At 41.9% G+C, this 19,325-nt stretch overlaps 1 protein-coding gene across 6 annotated transcripts in view; it reads left to right on the top strand.

Moving 5' to 3' along the window:
- Positions 1–19,325, top strand: part of VEPH1 (ventricular zone expressed PH domain containing 1) — a 168,996-nt gene that overhangs the window by 124,302 nt on the left and 25,369 nt on the right. For all 6 annotated transcript variants that reach the window (XM_075004264.1, XM_075004259.1, XM_075004261.1 and 3 more), the window contains one exon: positions 1,183–1,300. In XM_075004264.1, coding sequence (XP_074860365.1) covers positions 1,183–1,300 — 118 coding nt within the window. The remainder of the gene's footprint in view (positions 1–1,182; positions 1,301–19,325) is intronic.

Below are 19,325 nucleotides of genomic sequence, written 5' to 3'. Positions count from 1 at the left end.
CTCTTTGGAAAGCTATGAGCAGCTGAACTAGCTTTTCTGTTTTGCTTGGTAGAGGTTTTGGGATAGGGTCCCATGAAGAGGGTCCAACAAGCCTGTGTATACTTTGTATGCCTTGTGTGGTGAATTTAACTAAAACTCTTGGCAGGAGAAGGCATTTTACAAACTCCCTGGGCATGCTGTTGGGGCTGCAAACACTTTGGCAGAGTGTAGGCTAGGCCCACACAAATACTTCAGTAGACTTTTCTGAGCAAACCCAGAATTTTCCTTTTGTATTTGTAATAACTAGCTTGGTTAGTATTGCTTAACCCCAGGCTTTGTTCAGTTGGAACTTCTATTATACTCAAAAATGTGTGTTAAATTGGCCTGACTTACATGGCATCAACCAAAAGCCCACGGGAGAGTTCTGTAGCTCTAAACATGAAGTTAATCCCTGCACGTACAATATCTGTAGATTGAATCAAGATAGTAAATATGCTTTTAAAATGCACAATTCTCTCTTAGCTTACAATTCTAGCTGGGACAATAAGAATGTCACCGGCAGATACAGTCTCAATGAGATTCGTTTGTCCTGTTACTGCTGCTCCTGTTTTGGAGTGAAACCTCATAATGTTAGTGCAGCTCATCAGAGGTAAATAAAACCCTCTTGTCTGTCTTTAAAAAGACATTCACTGGTTAACGCTGCTGTGGCCACATATCCATGTAAAAGGGAGACCATTCCCAGCAGTGTCACTAGAGATCACTGGAGGCTAGTTGGTCACAGAAAAAAGAAGCACTGAAGAGAAGCTGAAAAGAGTAAAGAAGTTGCAGCTAGAGGGAAGCTATGGCAGGTGGTAGTAGTGAGAGCACAGCTGTAAAGAATGGTGAAGAGTGTCAAAAACTCCCCACATTCTGCCTTCTGAAGCACTGCAGCTTCAGCTGTGTCTGATAAAAGGAACACCCTGTTTTTAGTAGCTCCACCTAAGTGGGCAGTTTGCTGCCGCAAATATAAGAAAGAACAGACTCTACTATGTCTTAACACCTCTTTCCCCCTGTTCAATACTCACCATATGCTATTGTAAATACTCGGGTCTTATTTTTTTAGTCAGGTAGACTCATTGATCCCCATGATTTCATTTTTCAAGTAATACATTTGGGGATGAGGAAATTGTTCATACTATGAACTTTTTTTTATTATCATCCTAGGATCTGGACCAAGTACAGCTGCATCTGGAAGAAGTGAGGTTCTTTGATTTATTTGGATACAGTGAGGAAGCAGGAACCTGGCAGTGTTTCATGTGCAATAATCCTGAAAAGGCAACAGGTAAAGGGGTTTTTTCTTCATTACTTCCATTCAATAGGTAGTAAGCTTCTGGTTCTGATGGACTGTCTTACCTGGCTGGATGATTCAGTGTAGAGTGTGGGTCCCTAAGAACAACATGACTCTTATGCCTTAAGTTAGGGATGAACAAACTTTTTACACTGGGCCCCACTTTTAGTCCCTGCAGTTAGTAGGGCCTTCCCAACATGTCTGATGTAGTCCAAACTAATGGACATTTCAGATATGTTTATATGAAAAAAAACCCCACAAATATTTTGGTATATGTAAGAAGATAATCATGTAGAATGTAAAAACTTTATTAATCTGTATATAAATGTGAATACACTTACATAAAACCAGTAACATATTTCAAATGTTTAATGAGATGGATGAGCCTGAGATCCAGCAGCCAATCATGCTGCACTCCCCTTATGAAATTTCACGCCTGCTCTGAGGTGGCCTCCCCCCCACCCCCATTCTGCACACCCCTGCCTTAAGTAGCAGTAACAAATGAGGGGAAGATCTAACCATTGCAGTGTAACATTTTTCTATGTGCAGACAGTCTGGAAAGCTAAATCAAATACTTGGATTAGAGTGAATGTGGGCATGTAGATGAGTATGACCAAAACACTTCACAGTCACGGGAGTAAGTTGCAGATGTGGAGTGGCCAGGTAAGGGAAGGGCAATAGAAATGTCCATGTTGGCCCAGGCCACAGTTTCCAGCTGAGAATGTCCTTGCTGCATGTGTTTGGCAAGCCCAGAGAGGAGGCAACAGTTCCCCTTTGGACTGGAAGAAATGGCTTGCATTTGACTCAGAACTGCTAATTTTAATGTAACCAGATTCCTTGTATGCTTTTTTTTCTGGCAGTGATAAAATATAGGCAGATCAGATTGCCTACTATATTTGGTATCTTCATAGGTGGAATGGGTTGCTCAGGTTGCCTGATGTTTCCCATTATAAGAACGTGCTTTCAGTTGTTTATTGCTTAGCTAAACTTAACAGTTGGGGTGGTGATTTCCCTTGAGATGCAACTAATACATGTTACACTCCCAAAACCCAGCACTCTTTGCTCTGGCATGCTCTTGGACCACAGCCTGGGAGTTCAATGGCAGGAGGGCTGGCCAGGGGCAACAGAGTTGGCAGTACGGATGGGGGAGTGCATGGCTGGGGCCAGAGCCACACCTCAGTCCCTGGTAGCCCATGGGAAGCTGGGCCAGGGCTGAAGTCCTCACAAAAAGTGGGACCAGAACTGAGCATGGAGATCCTGCAGCGTATGGGGCCACCCAGGAATCTGGCAGCAGCTGGGCTTGGGGGCTGGTGGCAGGGGCCTCCCTTGGTCAGACAAATTCTCTTGTCCAGGACAAGTCAAGTCTCCACATTGCCAGACCAGGGAGTTCGAACCTGTACAACAAGCCATTTATTGGCTCACTTGGATTTGTTTCTTTGCTTTCAGCCTTTCATGGACATCTACAGTGTTACAGGGCATGGTGCGTCTGGTTTATTAACTCCAAGACAGTGGGACAAATCTATCCCTGCTTGGAGATATAGCAGCAATGAATTTTCTCCGTCTCCACGCTGTGTGGACATTTCACATATTTGCCCAAATGGGGATGAAGGAGGAAAAAGAGATAAGACTTAAAGTGTGTTGCCTTCTGCAGAGGGCAATGTTAGAAAGCATGATGAGAAGCATGCAGCAGTGACGAAGTTGCTGGCAGCTTGAGATTCCAGCTTACTTCATGATGAAGGTTGCTTTAAAATCTAGATTGAGTCCATGCCTGACCAAGCAAACCAGTATGTGTAAATGTGCCTAAATAAAATAAGGCCTAAACAAACAGCAATAAGAAAAGTCCTCTCTGATAATATTTTTCTTTCTTAGGGCCTTGTACTGAGCACCAGCAATTTGCATTGAAATTAGTGGAGCTTTTAGGATTTGGACTCTGATAATCTTAGAATATAAGGAAATAAAGACCATATTTTAGCAACAAGACATTTAAAAGTCTGAATTTAGAATACCTGAAAAGATCACTAACATCTTGAGGGCATAAATGTTACATTGTGCCGGGCTCTGAGTCTTTCTGAAGAAGTGCCTGAAAGTAAGAACATAAAGGCTACATCTACACAAGAGATTTTCTGGCAAAACTGGACTTTTGTTGGAGAAACCCGCGGAGCATCTACACACAATAAGCTTTGTCGACAGCTGGTCAACAAAACCCGGCACATCCAGCAGCAGTGTTATACCTCTCTGCATTCAAGTATAACATCTTTCTCAACTGTGTCCTGTTGACAAAACAGCTTTGTAGAGGCTCTGGAGACCTTATGTTGACAGACAGGGCTTCCACTTCACTAGGCAGCCCTGCGTGCAGAGCGTCAGGTCAGCTGCCCTGTCAAGAGAGGGCCAGGCAGTCCGGTTGGTCTCTGTAGACAGAGCAGATTGCATCTACACACAAAAAGTAGATATAAAAAGCAATCTGACAGAAGTCTTGCTGGGTAATCCCTTCTGACAGTGACATCTGTCGACAGAGGCTTCTTGTGTAGACATGGCCAAAGTGTTTCTTTAGAACATTTGAAACAAATTGGTTGGCATATTTTGGTTTCTGTTTGCTGTTTAAAACTAGATCATTCTCAGACAAAAGAAACAACTTGGTAAAAATTCAAACAGGACTAGAGATTGTAGGTTTGAACTTGGTAAATCAATGTTTCACATTAGAATCCTCAGTGTGTTTTGATTCTGTGTTCACTTCCTGCTGCCATCAACAGTGAAAGAAATTGGCTAGAGGACTCAAAATTATTTATTTTATAGATAGTTTAAAAAAACCTCCATTTCCAGGTCTGAGATTCCAGCTATTAACCTCCAAATTCTTAATATATTACATTGATTTAGGTGAAATTTTTTCATGTGCAATATGATAGAAATTTAAATCCTATGTATCTTGAGACTTTGAGTACACAATACAGAGGGGGTTCAAAATAATGGTACCCAAAACAGTCATAGTGCAGTCCCTTTGTATATGTGTAACTTTTTTCTATGAATAGTCTGTATGTAGAGAATATTCACTTTAATGCCCTAATATGATTTTATAACAACAATCAAAAACATAGTTTGTACTTCTGAGGATTTTACAGTACTGATGGTCATTAGATATTTGAGTCTTGCAGCACCCTTCTGAGGGTCTGTCTATTTTACAGAAGGTTGAGCCAAACACCAGAAAGATAGTGACTTGCTCAAAATCACAGAGCATGGACCAGAACTCAGAGTTTTTGTCTGTCAAGCTATCTCAACCACTAGACCAGGAGATGTCTCATAGGAATGCATTCGTTCATGCTGTGGTTGTAGTAGGAAACATTCCCTGACTGGGAAGTAAGTCTCAAGATATGTTGCATTAACACATCTCTTTGCATCTCAGTGCCTTGTTTCTTTTGAGAAATTAAAAAAAAAACAAGAAACTGTCACTGATTCAGAATATATGTGCTCCTTTGGATTGAGCATGCCAGTGTTTTAGCACTGCCCCTGCTTTGTTCCTGTGCGCTCTAGTTTGGCCCAGTAGGAGCTGGCCAGACAATTGGCCTTTTACAAAAGACAAATGTTCTTAGAAGGTTCTAAAATCCTTTAATGATAAAATTATGCAGTAAACGTACCTCTCCAATAGCAGCTTTATGTATGGAGAGTACCTGATTATGCATGTGTCTGATATATTTAGCAGCTACTTGTACTTTCAGAAGCTGATAAAGCAAAGGCCTGGTACTGTTGCCATTTGCATGGGTTTTCCCTTCTTGTAACTCCAGTGAAATAATTGGAGTTACCCCTGATCTACAGAGCTGTAAGTAAGAAACCTTAGTCCTAAGGACAGTCGGGACCTGGACACTAGAGTTGATGGGGAAAGGGATACAGAACAATTGAGAAAAAGGTTCACACCATTCTGTACTCTATACGCTCATCTGGCAACCAGGGAAACCAAAACCACTTCCCTCAATCCTTTTTGTACTCCAAGAAGTAGCGTCTATTCCAAATCCTCCAGGAGTATATTCCATGTTCTAGAATGCTCACTTTTTCTTGCAAATTGCAACTGTTCTTGTCATGGGTGAATGGAAAATGATTGATTTGGAGTCTTGCAGTCCTCAGAGAACAACTCCATTTCCTTATTAACCACATTCAAATGAGTAACTGACTTTTCTCAGGATAGAGGCCTGTGAAAGTCCTGGAAGTTCCTGAGGGAATGTGCCCTCATGCTGCTTAATATAGGCTTTGACTTCATGCAAAGAGAAGCAGTGATTGGGAAACGGGAATTAACTGTAACTTCCCAGCTCTTCAGGGATGCAGCCACACAGAGAAATGAGGTACAGCACTGGCCTTTGAAAAGAGGCTACAGTGAAGAATATTATTTTCCTGCCATCACCCATACACCTTCTTGTAACACCATTGAATTCAAAGTCCAAGCTTTGAAATGTGACCCCTGGTTTGTGGTACCTAACTTAAGACACTTGCGGTGTGACTTTCCCCAGGTGCTGAGCACTCTCCCCTCCTATTAAGGCCTGTAGCGTTACAGGTGCTCAGCATTTCTGCCAATCAGGCCTAGGGTGTTTCAAGTTGTCTAAAATCAGTAGCCACTTCTGGAAATATTAGCTCAAATATGTGCACTTTCTCTGCCATTTCCTTTTCCACTCTTGCATTTTTGCCACATGCGGTTTTTTTCTGTTTGCACTCTCCCTGCTTTGTTCATTCTGGCATTAACATTTTTTCTTCCCCTCATTCCCATCCCTTCCTCCACCTCCCTCATGACCTTTAAGATTCTTTTCAACTTTTGTTAACTTCCAACTTTCATTCATAGTCCAAGGTCAGAGGTGCCATAATTGGATATCACAGGATTCCAGTGGATCTGGCCACTTCTTATGTTAGGATGTTAGTCAGCCATCCCTCTGAAGAGCCATTTATCTAGATCTTTGCCACTATCTTAGGCCAGGTCTACACTACAAAAGAAATTCTACCTAAGATATACAACTCCAGCTATAAGAATTGCGTGGCTAAAGTCAACATGCCTTAAGTCCAACTTCTGGTGCAGCCCCACTGTGGGAGGTTGATAGGAGACACACTCCCATCAACTTGTGACTGCGAGGCATATTGGAGTTGACAGGAGCACCCTTAACGTTTAATATAGCATGTCCCTACTAGACACGCTACGTCTAAGCCCCTTTCCCAGAAGTATAGATGTGAACAGGGTAGCCTGGACAAATTCAACACCTTGCTTGTCCAGGCAAATATCAGCACTGCATCTCTACGTATGTGGAGAAGAAGTTTGTTAGATCTTTACAAACTACTGATCATAAATAAAAACAAAAAAGCAGTCAAGTAGCACTTTAAAGACTAACAAAATAATTAGGTGCTGAGCTTTCATGGGACAGACCCACTTCTTCAGTCCATAGCCACACCAGAACAGACTCGATATTTAAGGCATAGAGACCCAAAAACAGTAATCAAGGAGGACAAATCAGAAAAAAAGATCAAGGTGAGCAAATTGGAGAGTAGAGGGGTATGGGGGGTGGGGGAAGGTCAAGAACTAGATTAAGCCAAGTATGCCCCTCTACTCTGATTTGCTCACCTTGATCTTTTTCCTTTCTGATTTGTCCTCCTTGATTAGTTTTTGGTTCTGTGCCTTAAATATGGAATCTGTTCAGTCCATAGCCACACCAGAAGAAGTGGGTCTGTCCCACGAAAGCTCGTCACCAACAAATTATTTTGTTAGTCTTTAAAGTGCTACTTGACTGCTTTTTTGTTTTGATAGTATATAGACTAGCACAGCTCCTTCTCTGATTATAAATAACAAGCACCGTAGCAACTAACAAATGCATTAGGCCATAAGTATTTGTGGGTAAAGCTCACTGAGGAAATGGGTTTTACCCACAAAGCTCATGACCTAGTAAATTTGTTAGTCTGTGAGGTGCCACGGGACAGCTTGTTGTCTGTGAAGCTACAGACTGAAACGGCTATCCCCACTGAGACTATCTACTGATTTATGAAGTATCTTTCTGACAATTTCCTTCTCTGACTGCATCTCTGCTGGGTGTAGAGATCCCATAAGGCCCAAGTACCTAAAGAATTAATGAAGAGCTCAATTGTTCTCTCAGCTGTGGCTAAATGGTTGGTTAATGGTGCCTGCAGACACAGTGACTGTGGAGAGAGGCTGAGTGCCCCAGTGGAGCAGCACTGTAGTATCAGATACAGGAAAACTGCTTAAATGGACTGGTTTGCTGGCAGAAAGGTCAGAGAATGTTGCCATGCAGAAGATAATTGCAAAGGGTAGAGGTGGGAGGCAGGAAGAGACGAACAACTTTTGACTACACAGTACAAGGTCCCTGGCTGGGACCCAGAGAAGAGGGCAGGCCTGGGACCCTCACAGGAGCAAAGAGCAGACCCTGAATCCCCAGGTTCAGGTTGGTAGTACTAACATAAGACTGTTGGACTTTGTGTTCTTGCATTAATTTTGTTTGTTTCTGATAATATAATATTGAATCAGACCAACAGCCTAGTTAGCCCAGGATCCCATCTTTCAACAGTGGTCCATGCCAAATGCTACAGAGAAAATTAATAGACCAAGTGGTCCATTCTCTGTCATCCAGTCCCAGCATTTGGCAACCCAAGATTTAGGGCTATCCAGAGCATGGGGTTTCATCTCTGACCATATTGGGTACCAGATGGACCTCATGAATGTATCTAGTTCTTTTTTGAACTCAGTTAACCTTTTGGTATTTGCAGCATCCTGCGATGACTTCAACTATCCAGATATATGCTGGGAAACTAATACAGCAGGGCACAGACTATCCAGCAAGTTCTTGGATTGTATTGGAGACCGTTTTTTTTTTTTTTATTCCAAAAGGTTGAAAAAGTGACCGGGGGGAAGCTGTTTTAGATTTGATTTTAACAAATAGGGAGGAATTGGTAGAGAACTTGAAGGTGGAAGGCAGCTTCGATGAAAGTGATCATGAAATCATAGAGTTCACAATCCTAAGGAAGGGTAGAACAGAAAACGGCAAAATAGAGGTAATGGATTTCAGGAGGGCAGATTTTGGTAAACTCAGAGCTGGTAGGTAAGGTCCCATGGGAAGCAAAACTGAGGGGAAAAACAGCTGAGGAAAGTTGGCAGTTTTTCAAAGGGACACTATTAAGGGCCCAAAAGCAAGCTATCCCACTGTGTAGGAAAGATAGAAAATATGGAAAAAGACTGCCTTGGCTTAACCAGGAGATCTTGCATGATGTCAAAATTAAAAAAGGAATTGTATAAAAAATGGAAACAAGGACAAATTACAAAGGATGAATATAGGCAAACAACACAAGAAAGCAGGAGAAAGATTAGAAAGGCTAAGGCACAAAATGAGCTCAGACTAGCTATAGGCATAAAGGGTAACAAGAAGGCTTCTTATAAATATATTAGAAACAAGAGGAAGACCAGGGATAGGGTAGGGCCATTGCTCAGTGAGGAGGGAGAAACAGTAACAGGGAACTTGGAAACAGCACAGATGCTTAATGATGACTTTGTTTCGGTCTTCACTGAGAAGTCTGATGAAGGAATGCCCAACGTAGTGAATGCTAGTGGGAAGTGGGTAGGGTTAGAAGTTGAAATAAAAAAAAGAACAAGTTAAAAATCACTTAGGAAAATTAGATGTCTGCAAGTCACCAGGGCCTGATGAAATGCAACCTAGAATACTCAAGGAGCTGATAGAGGAGGTATCTGAGCCTTTATCATCTTTGGAAAATCATGGGAGACGAGAGATTCCAGAAGACTGGAAAAGGGCAAATATAGTGCCCATCTATAAAAAGGGGAATAAGAATAACCCAGGAAACTACATGCCAGTCAGCTTAACTTCAGTGCCAGGAAAGATAATGTAACAGGTAATTAAAGAAATCATCTGCAAGCACTTGGAAGGTGGTAGGGTAATAGGAAACAACCAGCATGGGTTTGTAAAGAATAAATCTTGTCAAACTAATCTGATAGCTTCCTTTGATAGGATAACAAGCCTTGTGGATAGCGGAGAAGTGGTAGATGTGGTCTACCTAGACTTTAGTGAAGCATTTGATACCGTGTCTCGTGATATTTTTATGAAAAAAACAAAACAAAAAAAACAAAAAAAAAACAAAACAAAAAAAACTAGCCAAATTCAATTTAGATGAGGCTACTATAAGGTGGGTGCATAACTGGCTGGATAACCATATCCAGAGAGCAGTTCTTAATGGTTCTCAATCCTGCTGGAAAAGTATAACAAGTGGGGTTCCGCAGGGGTCTGTGTTAGGACCGGTTATGTTCAATGTCTTCATCAATGATTTAGATATTGGCATAGATGGTACGCTTATTTAGTTTGCAGATGATACCAAGTTGGGAGGGGCTGCAACTGCTTTGGAGGATAGGGTCATAATTCAAAATGATCTGGATAAATTGGAGAAATGGTCTGAGGTAAACAGGATGAAGTTTAATAAGGACAAATGCAAAGTGCTCCGCTTGGGAAGGAACAATCAGTTTCACACATACAGAATGGGGAGAGACTGTCTAGGAACAACTACAGCAGAAAGGGATCTAGGGATTATAGTGGACCACAAGCTAAATATGAGTCAACAGTGTGATGCTGTTGCAAAAAAAGCAAACATGATTCTGGGATGCATTAACAGGCGTGTTGTGAACAAGACACCAGAAGTCATTCTTCCGCTCTACTCTGCACTGGTTAGGCCTCAGCTGGAGTATTGTGTCCAGTTCTGGGCACCGCAGTTCAAGACAGATGTGGAGAAACTAGAGAGGGTCCAGAAAAGAGCGACAAGAATGATTAAAGGTCTAGAGAATGGGACCTATGAAAACAGGTTGAAAGAATTGGGCTTGTTTAGTTTGGAAAAGAGAAGATTGAGGGGAGACATGATAGCGGTTTTCAGGTATCTAAAAGGGAGTCATAAGGAGCAAGGAGAGAACTTGTTCTTCTTGTCCTCTGAGGATAGAACAAGAGGCAATGGGCTTAAACTGCAGCAAGGGAGGTTTTGGTTGGACGTTAAGAAAAAGTTCCTAACTGTCAGGGCAGTCAAACAGTGGAATAAATTGCCAAGGGAGGTTGTGGAATCTCTATCACTGGAGATATTCGAGAACAGGTTAGATAGATGTCTATCAGGGATGGTTTAGATAGTACTTGGTCCTGCCATTGGGGCAGGGGGCTGGACTCAATGGCCTCTTGAGGTCCCTTCCAGTCCTAGTGTTCTATGATTCTATGAGTTGCACTGATTGTGCATTGTGTGATGAAATGCTTCCTTGTGATCTGGATAAACCTGCTTCCCATTAATATTGGGTGACCTCTGGTTTATATGCAATGTGAAAAGACACATCCTTGTTCAATTTCTTCAAACCAATCATACTTTTATTGACCTCTAATAATCTCTTCTCAAAGCTATCCCAGTTTTCTTAGCCCCTCCTTTTGAAGGAGCTGACCTATACCCACTGATAATTTTGTTGCCCTTTTCTGATCTTTTTTTCTAGTTCTGATGTCTCTCTTGAGATGAGGCAACCAAAACTGCATGCAGTCTTTAAGATGTTGGCATATCATGGGTTTATGTAGTGGCATTATGCTGTTTTTCTGCTTTATTATATATCCCTTTCTTAAAGGTTTCTAACATTGTTAGGGTTGTTTGGTTGTGTTTTTTACTGCCACTGCAAACTGAGCAGGAGTTTTCAGTGACTTCATATAACAGCTAAGGTAGGCCCCATCATTTTGTATGCAAAGTTGAGATTGTTTTCCAGTGCACACTGTCTGCCATTTATTGACTGAATGTCATCTGCTCTTTTGTTATCTAGTCACCCACAATCTGATTTGGAACAGACTGTGCTAAATTACTGATGACAGTGCTCAAACTTCACCACTTGATTTCCTCTTTTTCCACATCACATATGAATATGCTGAACTGTACTGGTCACATTATAATCCATGCAGGATATCGCTATTTACCGCTCTCTATTCTGAAGACAGATTATTTGTTCCTTCTTTGTTTTCTGTCTTTTAACCAGGTACAGGTCTGTGTAACCATATTTCCTCTTATTCCATGATTACCTAATTTGCTTAAGTGTCTTTGGTGAAGGACCCTTGCCAAGGTCTCTCTGAAATTCCAAATACATTTTATCAAGTATGTCCCATGTGTGCACATGTTTGTTGACCCCCTGAAATTCTAATAGACTGAAGTATGATTTTCCTACATAAAATCTATGTTGACACTTCCCCCAACATATTGTGTTCATCTGCGTCTGACAATTCTGTTCTTAAGTATGATTTTACCCAATTTGCCTGATACTGAACTTAGGCTTAAAAGCCTGTAATTGCCAGTGTTTGTATTTACTTCTAGAGCCTTTTTAAAAGCGTCAGTGTTACATTAGTAACCTGCTGGTCACCTGGTACAGAGGCTGATTTAAGAGGCAGGTTACATACCACAGTCCATTGTGAAATTTCATATGAGTACCTCCAGAACTCTTGGGTGAAGAGCATCTGGTCCTGATGATATATTAATGTTTAATTTATCAATTTGTCCAAAAAGCTCAATACGACACCTCAGTCTTGGGTAGTCCCTCAGCTTTGATGCCTAAAAAGGAATGGTTCAGGTGTGAGACTCTACCTCGCATTTTCTTCAGTGAAGATCTGTCCAAACAATTCATTTAGCTTATCCTCAATAGCCTTGTCTTCCTTGAGTGTTCATTTAGCTCCTTGACCCTCCAGTAGTCCCCAGCCTCATCCCTGATTGTTTGTGGGCTGCTTGCTTCTGATGTAAATAAAAATGCTGTTCATTTTTATGTCTTTTGCAGGTTGCCATTCAAATTCTTTTTATGCCAGCCAGATTATACTTTGACTTGTGTTCCTTTCTGTTTTCTTAAGTAGGACTTGACTACCAGTTCTTTAAAAGATGTCTTTTTGTCTCAACTGCCTCTTACTCTGCTGTTTAGCAATGCTGATATTATTGGTTTGCTTTCTTTTTCTTTCTTTTTCAGTATTTGTATCGTTTTAGCCTTTATTATAGTGTTTCCATGCAGCTTGCAGGCATTTCACGTGTGACTGTTCGTAGTGGGGCAGAGTGGCTGCCCAATGAGCCTGAGGGGGGGAAAAGCCTCTTCCTTACCCCTGGTGGGCAGAGCCCCACCTTCCCCTATCACCTGTCTAGGAGCTGGGAGAGGAAGGCCCAGAAGTTCAGTTGGAGCCCAGTCACTGAAGGAGCCAGACACCTGTCCTGAGCTCAGAGGCCACGGTGAACGTGACAGAAGTGAAAGACTGGGCAGGACTGCCCGGTCCACAGAGAGACCTTAACGCTGAGGAGCTGCAAGCTCTCACAGAGGTTCCATTCGCATATTGCCCAGAGGAGTACAACAGCCTCTACGGTGAGGTGGCCCAAGGGATGGGAGTTTAGAAGTAGCCCAGCAATAGTCAGCCTGATTCTAGCATGGTGGCAGATGGATCTGCAACTGTTAGGGCCCTATCTGAAACGCAGTGGAACAGGTGGGTCTGCATCCTGGCATTCTCCCTCCCCTGCCCCAGGGCTTCTTCACCATTATCTATTGTTTGCTACCCAACCCTGCACCCATGCCTGATGACTGCTCCTTAGCCAGAGTCCCTTAACTGACTGAGTCCTGGAGTTAGGGTCTGGAACCATCTGATTGTGAGCTTGGTCTAACCATGGGCCTGGGACTTGTACCACAGCTGATTGTTTGTTTGCCTGCAACTGAGCAGGCACGTAGTGAGGCAGAGAGGCAGGCCATTGACCCAGAAGGGGAGAAGCCTCTTCCTGAGCACTGTTCCTTTTAATTTCTATTTAACTAGCTTCCTCATTCTTGTGCCGATTCTCTTTTTTTGTAAGTGAATACTTCAGTGATGGGTTTCTTTGGTACCCTCCATTTCCTCCTACTAGATGTTAGATTTAGTTACATTTTAGTCACTGTTACAAACTGGATCCTGTCTGCCACTTGGAACTAATTGAGAAATTGCCTCTCCCCTCGTGGGTTCCAGGACCAGCTGTTCCAAGAAGCAGTTATTAAAGGCTTCTAGAAATTATTTCTATAGATCCAGTCCTGATGCAACATATTTCTGGTGAAATATGGGGATAGTTGTGACATCTCCCATTATTACTAAGTTTTCTATTTTTGTAGTGTCTAAGTGCCATGAGCATGTCACTGTTGCCATCTTGAGCAGATGGTTGGTAGTAGATTCCCACTGCTATATAATTACTGAAGCATGGAATTTCTATCTATAGAGATTCTCTGGTATGGTTTGATTTATACTGTACTTGAATTTTTCTTTTGCATATATTACCACTCTCCCACCAGTGCAACCTATTCCATCATTCCTATGTACTGTGTAATCTGGGTGTTACCATGTGCTGTTAATTATTATCAATGATGCCAAGTTTCTGTGATGTCTATCCTGTTAATATAATCATTTAATAGCAGGTACTCAAGTTTACCTATCTTAGTATTTAAACTTCTTGTGTTTGCATAGAAGCACTTACTAAATGTTTGTCAATATTTACTTTTCTGCCATGTTGTTTTGAAAGATAGGACTTTTCTCCATATGACCCATTCTGATCACATCTGACTTGTATTTTATCAACTTCTATCCTCTTTTTACTAAGATGTGGCATATTTCCTCTGACAGAGACATGCCTTAAGGATTTATTAAACAGTTGGCTCTTGCACAACAGTCAGCTTTCCAAGATTTTACTTTAAAAACTCCTCTGCAGCCTTTTTAATTTCACATGCCCACAATTTGGTTCCATTCTGGTTTAAGCGGAGTCTGTTCTTCCTTTATAGGTGCCTTCTTTCTCAAAAGATTCCCAAAATACACTCATCCCTTGCTAAACGAGCATGATTCGTTCCCAACTTTCTGCTCGTAGGTGGAAAACTCATAAGAGGGACATTAAATTACCATTAAAATATATGTCAGTCTCTGGTTCCTAGTGCTCCTTCCTCAGTGAAGGAGTGGCAACATGTGGTGCTGCTTTTGAAAGGTAAGTGAACCTTGGATCTGGGGGTTGGGAAGAGTTAAAGGCTGGGGGCAGTTTGGAGCCATGAGTGGGAGGGAAGGTTAAAACCTGGTGATGGGTTGGGTCCATGTGAGGAGGATGAGGTGAGGGTTCAGGCTGCTGCACGTTGGATCTGTGGGGCCAGTGGGGGGTGGGGCTCAGGCTGCGGTGGGTTGGGTCTGCGGGGTTGGCAGGGGGCTCAGGCTGTAGGAGGTTGGAGCCGCAGGGAGGTATTAGGCTCATATTAGAGGGGGGAATTCACTTGTCCAGTGAACAAAGGTAAGTAAATGTGTCCCTCATTTAAGCGAGTACTCGTAAGTAAAGTACTTGTTTAATGAGGGATGAGTGTATCAATAAATCTAAAATACTCTTCAAAAACCCATCGTCTCAACTATGCACTGAGACCAGGCAGTTCTGTCTGCCTAACTGGCCCACAACATGGAATGAGACCATGGAGGTTCTAATCTTTGTATTCCACATACGTATCTGTAGCATATTTACCTCTCTATGCTGATCCATGATTTAATTCACTGTTCAGTGCTTTTTTTTTTTTCCCCCTCTAGTCCTGGCTCTGTAGATAGCTATCTGTGAACATCCAAAGGTTTGGAAAACCACCCACTTTAGTTTAGTCTCCAAATGTTTGATTGTTTACCTGAACTTCCCCTATTTTCACATCTATATAGAAGTCTTCCAGCTCTCATTTCCCTGCTTTGTTTCCTGTCTGCTTCTGGGACTCTAGTTGACATTTTTTTTTTTTTCCAACAACCTTTCCAATAATCCTTTCTGTTTTGAAGGTTGTGTTGGAAAAACCCAGCAACTGTTGGGCATCTCCATTGGAACCAGCTGTTAATGCATTCCAATGTCAAATACTTCAGGGCAGCATATCCCAGAGGGCATTTCACATCCCAGGGCTTCTGAGACTTTATTTCAGAAGCATCTACTTCCACCAAGAACTTGATCACTGCACATACAAGGAGTGAAAGACTCTCATTGGCATCCATAGGTCCTGAGATCACACTGGTATACCGATCAAAAGAAGCATTGTGTATTTTTTTCCAATCAACAGAGACCTTTCCTTTCACTGATCTGCAGAATATGATTAAATGTCAGCAGCCTCTGTGATGCCTAGATTTATCCCTCTGTTTTGCTCCACTAGAAACTGAGCTTTCTGCCATGTTGTGAAACCACTAGCAGTTTTTTTTCAGGGAAATTTCTCTGTAGTCTAATTTCTAGGGTCTATGGCAAGTTGACAAAGTGACCTTTTTTGTAAGGAATGGAAATAGAAATAATGAGAAGTATGTCACCGTTTTGAATGGCCTCCATAACTCAGAAAAACAATGGTAAATAGAAATGGTGTTGGGAATTCTCGGGCATGAGCAGAAGCAGAACACACACACTGCCTCGATGTTGCATGAATTGCAAAGCATTTGGATGGAGCCTCAACACTACTGTCCACTGGAAAATGTAATGGACTCTTTGGACAAACTACAGTGGGTTGGCGAGATCAGTGGCTAGAACACAGGACAGCTGGAATCCAAAGGTCTTTGGATTGAGAAATAAGCATTAGAATTGCCCAAGTGAGTGGGGAAGTAAGACTCTGAAGGAAAGGCAGTGATTGGTTCTAGAGCAGAGACCTGTTTATCTTGTGACCAGTCAGCCCAGAAATAGGTGCTTTGTATCGCTAGAAACCAGAAATCTCATTTTTGCAATGTGAGGAAGTGCTTGGTCCAGATTATCCTGTGTGCTTTTTTCACCTTGAGCTGCTCAGGCAGGACATGATCACCAGGTTCTGGCTGTAGAAGTCAAGCAGCTACTTCCACCGAGCATAAGGGCGCTGGGTGACCAGGCAGGAGATTTGACAGAACAGAGAAAGCAATATGGCCACTATGCTACATCAATGCTCCATTTGTGTGTGGTTCCATAGAAAGCTTATGCTGCTTGTAGTAGTTTGTCATCCTCAACTGCTCTCACTTCTGTGCTATATCTAGGAGCTATAACTGATTCTGAATGCCCTCTCATGCACACCCATTTCCTTGCTCCACCCCAGGAGGGTTTGAGACTTGAGACCTGGGTTTACAGTGCTGATAGACCACAATATACTGACCTTTAAACTGCAATATTATTTTTATGGACAAGCTCTGTTAAGGATTTTAGAGGCTTCTCAAAGGCAGAGCAAAATTATAACTACTATATTTCAGATCTACACCATTGAACTCATGGTGCCATGGGAGCTTGGCTTTATAAGGGAAAGTCTAAAGGAGTAACACGTTTAAAAGAAAAAAAAACCCTTATCCTCTTTAACGTTTCTCAGATGTGTTTTCTGTAAAACCTGCTTGCACAGAAGAAATTATTGGGGGCTGGTTTAAGGGGCACTCATTTGGAAGGTGTTGCCTAGGCTGTGACTTGTCACATGTACATAACAGGGTCACCCCAATCTCTTGTAACTGATGCCGTCATACCATGCCACACCGTTGTCCAAAACTACACAGCCAAAGAGCTACAGGAACTTCTATGGGCCTGGTCCAAAGTCTGGAAGCTAAAGGAGATTGTTCATGGACTGATTGCCTGATTTGGATGAGGCCCTACATAATGGTCTCCTACTATTCACAACCATAACCTTTTCCTAAAAATAATTACAGTAAACCCTTGGTGGGTTTTTTACGGACCCTGACTTAGCGGACTTCGGGAACAGTGGACATCTGCCCCACCCCTGTTTGTTCCTGAAGTCCATTGGGGTCTGAAAATCCTAAATCTTCTCCACCAAAAAACAGATGGGTAGGGGAAAACTTACCACTGCCACAGACCGCACTCCATATGTGCCCTGCCCCTCATGGGAGGAGCATGTGGTGGCTCTGATAAGAGTGGCAGCAGCTCCTGCAAGCTATGAGCTGGCCCCTCCAGTGGCGCGTGGCCAGGCAGCTAGGGTCCCAAACACATGTTGGGATCTGAGCCAGGGCAGAGTCCAGGGCTCCTTAGTGGCAGCTTGGGTGTTTTTGTTTTTGTTTTGGGAGGAATTGGGTGTCTTGAGGGGAGGGGCTGGGGCTGTGGGGGGGACAGTAGACCTTCACATTTAATGAACTTTTGGTAGTAATGGATATCCCTCCCCGGCTTTAGCCATTAAATGGAGGGTTGTCTGGGACTGATCTTCACTGCATTCAAGGGCAAGTTTGTTGCACTTCCATACATACTTCTGAATTGGATACCATGTTGCACGGTGCTCCTAATACTCAAGCTTTAGAAAGGATTATGTCTTAAAGTTTGGATCCTGTTTTAGGCCACCAGTTCAGTGATGTCAGAGGCAACCAATGTGGTTTTCAGGGGTATCATAATATTTGATAGTAAGATTGTGAGGCACGCCAGCAGTTCTTGGGCAATATGGAGGATGTTTCCAAGTGTTGAATGACTGACTGACTAAGTTTGTATATGGCACATGCATTGCTTTTACTGGAAAGGTTTTATTAGTCAACCAAGGGGTGCCATTAAATAATCATAAACTGTCGTTACAATCTCTCTTTTTGCTAGCGGGAGGAAAATTCCCACAGTCCTGATATTCGCAGGAATGAACTGTGCTTGTTTCAGTGTTCAGTTCGGCTTTATAACTGCAAAAACAAAAAGTTAAATTCTTTCAAGCAGTGTTTGTGCAGCTCTAGTTGAGTCATTAAAGTATTAGTAAATATAGTATATTCCTGTTAGGAAAAGCTGTCTCCTAACAGCCACATTTCAACATAACCCCACAGTACAAACAGTTGGCTTCTAAAGATCTTGCAGACAAAAAACATTCAGCAAAAACCACTTGATAGCCTAGGAGGGATTTGAAGTACATTCCAGATTCTGGATGCTTACAAAGAAATTGTAGTAATCCCTGTGTGCTGTAAAAGAGACACAGCGCCCACAGGCAATGAGCATTTTTATCAATTCATCTTTCTTAAAGATAAAAGCAGGTCACTCAGCATATTAACGCTCTTGAATGCATTTATTTTTTTAGCTAACAGTGAAATATCTAAAAATTGAAATATTCAAGCTGTAGTGCTTCTTTGACCTCTATAGAAAGAGACATTCAGTAATGTCTCTCTCCAAGTTCTCAGCAAAAGCATGAGCAATGATAAAATGTGAATGCATTTTTCCCATGGCTTAACTGCAGTTATTCTCTTCCATTTAACACCAACCTATTCCAGGGTACTCTTAAGTTCACTAGAGTTTATTTTTGGTCATGAGGTATATAGAAATTGTTTTTGTTTGCCCCTTAATATTTTACTATTACAAAATGTTTTTATCTAATGTGTTTTGCTAAATGTATTATACAGTCATGCTTTTCAATCAATTCTCTGAGCTATTGCAAGCATGATGAACTGGAGGCAACTGATTTTTCTAGAAAAAAATAATTTTTCATTTTGGTTTTGGGAACACTTTCAGAATTGTTGTGGGCTTCCAGAGAAGTCAGAGGCTGTGGAAATATTTAGTAAATATTTAGTAAATATTTAAGTATCTTGAATCCATTGTGTATAAACACTAGCTTTTAGGATGAAGGGTTACATATATTAAACATCAAACATGCTGATGTTACCATAAGTGCAGATTTTAAAGCCAAAAGGACCAGAAGAATAATGATCTGGTCCAATCTCCTACATAACACAGCTATGTATCCTCACCCTATAATTTCTGCATCAAACCTGTAACTTACATTTGAGCCACAGCATAATCCTATAAAGATACCAATCCTGATTTTTAAAAGTTCAAATGATGGATAAGCCTCCACACCATTAAGCAAGTCGTTTCAATGGTTAATCACCCGCATGGTTATAAAGGTGTGCCGTATTTCTAGCCTGAGTTAGTCTAGCTGCAGGTTCCAAAAACTGCATCTTTTCTCATGCTTTTTCTTCTGGCACAATAAGAGTCCTCTATTATCAGAAATCTCTTTCTCATAGGTATGTGTATAATGTGGTCAAGTTCCTTGTTAACCTTGTCTTGGATCACCTAAATACATGGAGTGTCATTAGTTTTTTCAGCATGA

The sequence above is a fragment of the Carettochelys insculpta genome, chromosome 10 (genome assembly GCF_033958435.1).
Source record: "Carettochelys insculpta isolate YL-2023 chromosome 10, ASM3395843v1, whole genome shotgun sequence".
NCBI classification, from domain to species: Eukaryota; Metazoa; Chordata; order Testudines; family Carettochelyidae; genus Carettochelys; species Carettochelys insculpta.
Note: the sequence above shows the minus strand (reverse complement) of the source record. Positions and strands in the feature narration are given on the sequence as shown.